A 10067-nucleotide genomic window follows, 5' to 3' on the forward strand; every position below is an offset into this window, starting at 1 on the left:
CATTGGAACACAAGTATATATAAAGAATATACAAGGACATTTGGGCTATGGGGTACAATATCACATTACACAAGGACCTTAAGGGGCATACACACATTGATAATTCTATCAGCTTTTTTGTTGGAGTATTTAATTGCCTTAAAATATAGTTTAATTTCTTTTTGCAAGGTAATACAATGTGGTGTTTTGTTTGTAAATTTACATTGGTGAATATGACATTTGGCCAAAAGAATAATGAAATTATATACATAAAATTGTTTCAACTTATTTCTATCATAAGTAAAGAATCCAAGCAGCACATCTCTCCATAATAGTGTAAAATCTTCATAAATGTGTTCAATTATAAATCTACTGATGTCTTGCCACAGATTCCTTACATGGATACAATGCCCAAAAAGATGCAACACTGTTTCTTGGTGGTCATTACAAAAGGTACAATTAAAAAAAAAAATTGGTTGGTAGGATAATATTTATGAATAATTTAAGAAACTTCCTTAATTTTGTTAATAAGTATGTATGTGTGTGGCAACATCCAAACTTTTTTCCAACAGACGTTATCAATAAAACCATTCCAATAAGGCATGACATAAGGTATACACTACCGTTCAAAAGTTTGAGGTCACTTACAAATGTCCATGTTTTTGAAAGAAAGCACTTTTTTTGTCCATTAAAATAACATCAAATTGATCAGAAATACAGTGTAGACATTGTTAATGTTGTAAATGACTATTGTAGCTGGAAATGGCTGATTTTTAATGGAATATCTACATAGGTGTACAGAGGCCCATTATCAGCAACCATCACTCATGTGTTCCAATGGCACGTTGTGTTAGCTAATCCAAGTTTATCATTTTAAAAGGCTAACCCTTTTGCAATTATGTTAGCACAAGTGAAAACTGTTGTTCTGATTAAAGAAGCAATAAAACTGGCCTTTAGACTAGTTGAGTATCTGGAGCATCAGCATTTGTGGGTTCAATTACAGGCTCAAAATGGCCAGAAACAAAGAACTTTCTTCTGAAACTTGTCAGTCTATTCTTGTTCTGAGAAATGAAGGCTATTCCATGCGAGAAATTGCCAAGAAACTGAAGATCTCATACAATGCTGTGTACTACTCCCTTCACAGAACAGCGCAAACTGGCTCTAACCAGAATAGAAAGAGGAGTGGGATGCCCCAGTGCACAACTGAACAAGAGGACAAGTACATTAGTGTCTAGTTTGAGAAACAGACGCCTCACAACTCCTCAACTGGCAGATTCATTAAATAGTACCTGCAAAACACCAGTCTCAACGTCAACAGTGAAGAGGCGACTCCGGGATACTGGCCTTCTAGGCAGTGTGGGCGTGGATGGTACTACCTACATCAGATGTAGGCCTCTCTCCCCAGACAAGCTGGAGATACCTCTCCCCACTTCGTAGGGCATGATCCAGATCCATGCAATGCCCTATCACTGCGGGGCCAATGGGTTTAGTCTCTGCCTCGAGTCTAGTGAGCGTAGAGGAGACCTCCCTACCTACAATGAGTGGTGTCCCGAACTCAGGCAAGCCTGAGGCCTGGTAGTGTCAGCTAATGGTAAGGCACATGCAATCTCCACTACATGCTCCAAGAAACGTGGAGGAGAGCTCCCACATAGAATGTATAGAGTCCCGCACCCAGGCGGACCCCTGAGACTTGGCAGTGTCCATAACCGCTAAGCACATTCCAGCTCCATTTAGTGCTCCACTATTAGCGGGTCCAGCCGAAGCCAGCGTTCGATTCAAACCTTCGCGGTTTAGAGTTAACAAAGTATACGGGGGACGCGTGTTAAACGTTTCACCACAGCCGCTCTGTGATCAGACTGATGCCAGCAGTACACTTTCATCAGCCATCTCCCAGGACTTAACTCCCCCCTCCCAGCCAAAGCCAGGGATGCGTTCGAGCCATCATTCTCTGATTGGCTTCCTGTCAAGGTCAGGATTCGTTTACAAGAGCCCCGCAGAAAATCATTGAGTCTGGTGGAACCTCCCTCACATTTTCATGCTTGACCGAAAGCCCCATATTCCAGGACCGACTTCCGTTTAACGATCAACAGCCATCACCATCTGCAGGACTCTCTTTGCGTACGGACTAGTACCGAGGTAACTCCCGTTTGGTTTTCATCGTTAGCAACACCTGAAAACAGGTGACATACAGGGAGGGATTGGAAGAGCCCTGCTATCTCCCTTATCTCCCTTACTAAGGCTAAGGACTCATTAAGAGAGTCATTGTTACTCCCGCCGTTTACCCGTGCTTCATTGAATTTCTTCACTTTGACATTCAGAGCACTGGGCCGAAATCACATCACGTCAACACCCACCTCGGGCCTTCACAATGCTTTGTTTTAATGAAACAGTCGGATTCCCTGGGTCCACACCAGTTCTAAGTCAGCTGCTAGGCGAGCGCAGTAGCTGGGAGTTCCCCCACCCGGTCCACCTTTGGCCCGCCAACGGACACCACCCCGACGAACCACCACACGCAGCCAGCCCCTTGCGAGACCACGCACGATATACCGCGAGATGAGCCGCACAACGAACTTTCAACGGTGTCGTGAGGAGGGCGACGGAGCGACTGCTCGATCCCAGCAGTGGGATCAGCCCGACCGACCCAGCCCTTACACGGAACCCAAACCGGCTGCGCGCGTGTGCCATCGTGCGCCATCGTGCATGAATGTATTTTGTCCCCCCACACCAAACGTGATCACGACACACAGGTTAAAAATATCAAAACAAACTCTGAACCAATTACATTCATTTGGGGACAGGTCGAAAAGCATTAAACATGTATGGAAATTTAGCTAGCTAGCTTGCACATGCTAGCTAATTTGTCCTATTTAGCTAGCTTGCTGTTGCTAGCCAATTTTTCCTGGGATATAAACATTGAGGTGTTATTTTACCTGAAATGCACAAGGTCCTCTACTCCGACAATTAATCCACACATAAAACGTTCAACCGAATCGTTTCTAGTCATCTCTCCTCCTTCCAGGCTTTTTCATCTTTGAACTTATATGGTGATTGGCATCTAAACGTTCATAGTATTACCACGACGACCGGCAAAACAGTTCGTCTTTCAATCACCCACGTGAGTATAACCAATGAGGAGATGGCACGTGGGTACCTGCTTCTATAAACCAATGAGGAGATGGGAGAGGCAGGACTTGCAGCGCGATCTGCGTCAAAAATAGGAATTACTTATATTTTAGCCCTTGGCAACGCAGACGCTTGTTGGCGCGCGCGAGCAGTGTGGGTGCAATAATTGAATAACATGGATTTCTAAATTAATTTTGCAACGCTCGCGCACACAACGTGTCTGGTCTGGTCAGCATGTTAGACCCAATCCTTATCCCGAAGTTACGGATCTGACTTGCCGACTTCCCTTACCTACATTGTTCTAACATGCCAGAGGCCGTTCACCTTGGAGACCTGCTGCGGATATGGGAACGGCCCGGAGCGAGATTTACACCCCGGGATTTTAAAGGGCCAGCGAGAACTCACCAGATGCTACCGGAACACTTTCCAGGGCTTGGGCCCCTCTCTTGGGGCAAATGTAACATTTAGAAAATGTATGTAAAATCGTGTGAGATGAAAATGGAGAAACCAAAGGGTGTGCAATATAGAAGGGTAGTCAGTGGACATTCTGAACCTTGTTTCAGTCCAGTAGGTCACATGACCAAGGAGCTATTGAAATTAGAACGTTTTAAAAATGTATGTAAAAACGTGTGAGATGAAAATGGACAAACTAAAGGGTGTGCAATATACAGTATAAGGCTTGTCAGTGGATATTATGACAGCAGTTTGAGGGTTGTAGGTCACATGACCAGAGAGCTATTGAAATTCGAAAAACATTGCAAATTAATGTAAAATCATGTGAGATGAAAAAGGATTAACAAAAGGTTGTGCTACGTATACCGCTACTCAGTGGATATTCTGAAAGTAGTTTGAGGGTTGTAGGTCACAAGGAGCTATTGAATTTTGAATTGTTTAAACATTATTGTAAAATCTCATGAGATGCAAATGGACAAACAAAAGGGTGTGCAATGTATAGGTTCACTGAGTGTACATTATGAACCTTGTTTGAGGTGTGTGGGTCACATGACCGAGGCCCTATTGAATTTCAAAATGTTTAATAAATAATTTAAAATAGTGTGAGATGTAAACCGACAACAAAAAAGTGTGTGCAATGTGTGTCTATGGCATCGGGTTAGCTATAACCAGTTTTGAAAGTTTTAGGAGTAATGATTAAAGAGCTATTGAAATGTGAAAAATTTGATTTGTCACTATGTTGACGGTCCCTAACTGATATTGGTGGACGTAAGGAAAACTACAGGCAAATATCCATCGAATATCCAGTCTGAATCTGTCTTTACCTCGGTTACAGAAAAATCCCCAAAGCCAAATTTCTCAAGGGAGTGGAAGAAGATCTGATGCTCCACTGTGTTAAATGCTTTATAAAAATCAAAAAATAATATGAAGCTATCCTCGGTTATTAGGTCTGAGTAGTCAAGTATGTCTAATACTAGACTGATATTGTTAGAAATATCTGTCCCTCATAAAGCCAGACTGTGTTTCATCAATTATTGCATCCAGGACTTCTTTAATTATTTTTGCAATTAGTAAGGCTAATATCTTATAGTCATTATTATGAAGACAAATTGGACGCCAGTTATTGATGAGCAGCACTTATTTTTTAGGCTTAGATATCAGTGTTATTAACCCCTGAGTCATTGCAGGAGGGAGAACATTGTTTTTAATACTCTCTAAAAGACGAAGTAGGAAAGGAGCTACTTGTTCAGAAAATAACTTGTAATATTCTGCCGTAATCCTATCAGTGTCTGGGGATTTCTTGTGTTTTAGATGTTTGATAGAGCCGAGAATATCATCAACTATGATGTGTTCACCACACTGTATAGATTTTATATCATTGATAGAGTGAACATTTTTCAGTAAGTCAACAAACATATATGTGGATTCCTGAGAGCAGGTAGAGCTATACAATGTCCTGTAAAAATTGCTACAGTAGTTAGCGATACACCTTTGGTCATCTGTAATAACACCATCAATGTTTAAATGATGGATAGTGTTATTTGTAGAGCGCAACAGTGTCTCTTTTTTGCGAAGAAGAACCGGATGTTGTCAAAGGTGACGAAGAGGAAGTGGTCCATACAAAGTTTCAAAGATGGCGGCACACATGTCAAGGCTAATGCTGCTTAAATAATATACACAATTATACTGTTTTCTCTGCGGTATGAGTCGCTAAAGTGGATAATCAAGTATAGACGGCACGTTATTACTCATATATGACCACATAAGGAACGAGAGGATGGCAGTTTTGGGTGATTTAAGTCGGACCGTGCGGTTATTACTAGGTCAAATTCAAAGGTGCGGGCAGAGTGGGTCTGCAATCAATCAATATCAGAAATCAGGTAAGAAAACACAGCTCCTCGTTGATGCGAAATGTGTTATGTGTAAATTATCATGTTTATGAAAATGTCTATTGGGTTAGCATGTTCCTAATGCTGCTTTATACACCACCATGCTCTTCTTTTGATCCCCCTTCTCTCTCCAGTCCGCTGTATGAGCCTGGCGGCGCCCAAGCTTCAGCCCACTGTAGATGATAATGAAGCCGTGAACCCGACATTTGTGAACAGAAACCCGCGGAACCTGGAGCAGATGGCTCTAGCGGTGAAGGACAGGGGCTGGAGAACAACCTGGCCCTCCCAAACGTTCTACCACAGGTGTGTGTGTGTGTCTCTAATCTAAATTTATTGGTCACATACACATGTTTAGTAGATGTTATTGTGGGTGTAGCGAAATGCTTGTGTTTCTAGCTCCAACAGTGCAGTAATATCTAACAATTTCACAACAATACACACATCTAAGTAAGGATCTGTGTGTTCATACTTTGGATGAAGAGATTGACACTAGATAGGCAGACATACAGATTGACACTCCTTTTATAACCCCTTTTGTCTTTACCCTACTCTTCTCTGCCATCTCTCTTCATGCCCTTACCCCTTGCTTCTCCACCGATCCCCCACTCTTCTCTCCTCCTTCAGGTTGGTTTTCTCTCGCTCCCAGCACTATGTAACAGCCGAGGTGTTTGCCAACGGTGATGCAGTCCCTGTGCTGTCGTGTTCCACCAAAGAGTGGGCCCTGAAGCGTGAGCTGGGTTCTACCCGTTGTGTGGCAGCCAGCCAGGCTGTGGGTGAGGTGCTAGCACAGAGGTGTCATCAAGCTGGCATCACTAGGATGGTGTACAGACACATCCCCTGGCAGTATCGCTCTGATGCTGTAAGTACGGGTGGGGGGTTGTGACATCCCTTGACAGTACAGGTAGAAGGCTGTGAGTACAGAGGTGTGTGTGTGTGTGTGTGTGTGTGTGTGTGTGTGTGTGTGTGTGTGTGTGTGTGTGTGTGTGTGTGTGTGTGTGTGTGTGTGTGTGTGTGTGTGTGTGTAAAACGGGCTTCATACTGTTCAGTGTTTGTTGAGTAGTTGGATACAGCCATGGTTAGGAAGATCCAGAGCCCTATACTATGAATCTGGTTTGAGGAGTTAGCCGAGGTCCACCTTTTAGCCAGGTCAATTTCTACGGCAATGAATTCTTCATAGCCTTCCTGCTCTGGGGCAGGATAACTCCACTTATCCTGAATGAAGCGTTTGAGCCGTGAGTTCAGGACCAATCAAAGAATACTTAACAAAAATATAAACGCAACAATTTCAAAGATTGTTACAGTTCATATAAGGAAATCAATCAATTGAAATAAATGCAATAAATGCAATGGCCCTAATCTATGGATTTCACATGACTGGGAATAAAGATGGTTGGTTACAGATACCTTAAAAAAGGTTGGGGAGTGGATCAGAAAACCAGTCGGCATCTGGTGTGACCACCATTTGCCTCATGCACTGTGACACATCTCCTTCGCATAGAGTTGATCAGGCTGTTGATTGTGGCCTGTGGATAATTGTCCCACTCCTCAACAATAGCTGTGTGAAGTTACACGTCGATCTAGAGCATCCCAAACATGCTCAATGGGTGAAATGTCTGGTGAGTATGCAGGCCATGGAAGAACTGGAACATTTTCAGCTTCCAGGAATTGTGTACAGGTCCTGCGACATGAGAGCTGCAACAAACACTCAAACTGGACAGTTTTATCTCAATCTCTTCATTCAAAGTCTGTCATGGACACTCTTACTGACAGTTGTGGCTGCTTTGCGTGATGTATTGTTGTTTCTACCTTCTCTCCCGTTGTCTGTGCCCAATAATGTTTGTATCGTGGTTTGTGCTGCTATCACGTCTACTCTGAAGTGCAATATCGCAATTCTACCATATGTGGTACTGAGTGGAAACGCCAAGCGGATGCTTCACATTTATACTTCCAGTGAAATGTCTCAGTTCTGTGGATCTACCGCTTCGAATGTAATTCTGGTGTACCAAAATGCAACGTCGGTGTGATCGAAGCGTAACCCGGACGACACTGGGCCAATTGTGCGCCGCCCTATGGGACACCCAATCATGGACGGTTGTGATACAGCCTGGAATTGAACCAGGGTCTGTAGTGACGCCTGACTAAGATGGTGCCGTAGACAGCTGCGCCACTCGGGAGTAAAGAGAAGATGCATTTGAAACTTCACGCACAGTTAAACTTTCGTATGACTTCATAAAATTGTTTAATCGATAGTGGGGAAAAGGGGACTTGTGCATTGATAAGCACACCAAAGACACTTTCAATAGCCCATTTCATACCATAGCATGCTGAATTTGCAGGTTAACCTTTTTCATTTTGATTTCGGCACAAATGAAAATGTGGCACTAACTGGCCCATGGATTGATGTTTCAGCATTGTCACAATGAAGCGTTTGGCGTTCGAGTAGCCATGTGCGACATGAACGCACAGTTACAAGTCCGGCTTGAGTAAGCCGGCGGGTGCACGATCAATATCTACATTCGTAACATGGATGAAGCCTGAGCTGGAAGGTGGCACTAACTGAACCTAGCTAATTTCAGAAAAGCCTAAGTACATCTAGCTTGATTTGTAGTATACCCCTCAGGGCTCCCGAGTGGCCCAAGGCACTGCATCTCAGTGCTAGAGGCGTCACTACAGACACCCTGGTTCAAATCCAGGCTGTATCACAACCGGCCGTGATTGGGCATCCCATAGGTTGGCGCGCAATTGGCCCAGCGTTGTCTGTCATAAGAACGTGTTAACTGACTTGCTTAGTAAAATAAAGTGTTCGTGTGTGTGTCTCTTTTTCAGGTTCAGTCCTTCCGGACAGCAATGAAAGAGGGAGGAGTCACCCTCAGTGAACCGCGGCAGAAATTCATCGGGAACTAACTGCAAAGGTTCCTAATAGCCTATAAACAAAATATTCTCCCTGTTTGTCTTGACACAAATGGCCCATTTTCACAATTTTTGTTACGCATTGTGTAATTCAATAAAGGCAGACAAATTAATGTGACATGGTTTCAGTATAATCATTTATTAATTCACTCAAACAGTATAGCTGTAAACAAATGTAAACGCAGCCATAGATGACAGATACAGGTCATTTATCTATTTAATCTTAGAACAGCAGAGATTGGCTCAGGCAGCGTCAATGGCATGATGTGGTGGTGGAAACCTGTTTTATAATGGTTTAATTGTGAGTATAGAAAGAAAGAGTGTGCTCAACCTAAAAATGTGTAAACATCATTGGTGAATATACAAATCAAGGCCAGCTGAATACATTTTTTTTATGATTGGATCGATACAGAAGCCAGCATAAAGAACAGAAGGTCCATCCAGTCAACTGCAGAAAGTTCAGAAACACCATAATGCTGAATCTACCTTGATCATCTCAAAAAGTCCCAAATAGACAAACACTCATTCAAAAAAAAAAACCTACCCTTAACACCCCCCCAAGCATGCACCTGGTCATAATCAGCAACGCCAGAGCATACACACAGGAACACATTCAATGCAAGTAGCTACATACTGCACAATGACATCATCCCAGTCAAGCAAGGAACAAGACTAAATACATTTAATCAATATGAAATAATGCCACCACCTCAGAGAAATAGCAATATACTGTAGATATTATAAATACTTTCAATTAGGGTCTTTCAGGAAAGAACTTGGTAATTTTGGTCCCACGTCCAAGGCACTCATATAGCAAGGCTATTTGTGGAATGACAGTGTGACAAAGAAATAAACATATCAAATAAATTGAACACCCAATAATTCTTTTTTTAAATGGTAGAAGTTTTCTAAAGATCCTCAGTAAATATTTAGTCTTGAGATTAACTCAAGGACAACGTTGATTGGCACAGAGGAACACATTGGCATACAGTTTGGTGCCTTTGGATTAGTCCAGAATAACAGTTTAAAACAGTCACTCAATATTATATCTCCCAGTTGTTAATACTTTTGAATGACCCGCTATTTTGAAACATCTGAGAAAATTGATCATTGGGCCCGTATATATTACCATGCAATCTTCATAAACTTTAAAAAGATATGGTATGTGCGTAATTAAAAATCTAATAAAGGAATAGAGAATGGCACTTAATGCATACAATAATCCCAATTGGCAGCACACAGCCTCTAATGTCTGTCTTCTCTGTGAATTTAAGGAATCATTGCATAGATATCATTAAACCATAGATATGCCCTGAGGAGAGAGAGGGCGGGCAAACTCCACATATGCATGTGGTATGATACGTACTGAAATACAGAAGAAAAATGTACATACATTCCAACTTCTATGGACCGTAGGTAAGTCTAACCAGAAACACAACGTTTTTGTCATACACATATTGGTGTCATTAAAACAATGAGCCATCACTACCAATTGCGTGTAAATGGTTTGGTGAACAGTGATACATAAACACAGGTCACCAACCTTTGAGTCAAAATGCAAGCCGAGATCTACCGCTCAGATAACAAAAAAATGAGCCTATGCAACGACCAATTAAACACAGTTCTGTAGCAATGACGTTTGTGCAGTAGGCTATAGGCCCAAAACATTATCACTGCATATTGCCTACCCTTGAATTGCCCAGCCAATGTTGT

At 42.4% G+C, this 10067-nt stretch overlaps 1 protein-coding gene across 1 annotated transcript; it reads left to right on the plus strand.

Annotated features, from left to right (window-relative positions):
- The first annotated feature begins 5160 nt into the window (after positions 1 to 5160).
- On the plus strand, positions 5161 to 8472 carry mrpl18 (mitochondrial ribosomal protein L18). The gene is made up of 4 exons (XM_038993911.1): positions 5161 to 5435; positions 5579 to 5747; positions 6069 to 6303; positions 8271 to 8472. Exons 1-4 carry the CDS (start codon positions 5333 to 5335, stop codon positions 8346 to 8348), a joined length of 585 nt encoding a protein of 194 aa, XP_038849839.1. The 5' UTR covers positions 5161 to 5332; the 3' UTR covers positions 8349 to 8472.
- Positions 8473 to 10067: the final 1595 nt, after the last annotated feature.

This window comes from Salvelinus namaycush, chromosome 5 (genome assembly GCF_016432855.1).
Source record: "Salvelinus namaycush isolate Seneca chromosome 5, SaNama_1.0, whole genome shotgun sequence".
NCBI lineage: Eukaryota > Metazoa > Chordata > Actinopteri > Salmoniformes > Salmonidae > Salvelinus > Salvelinus namaycush.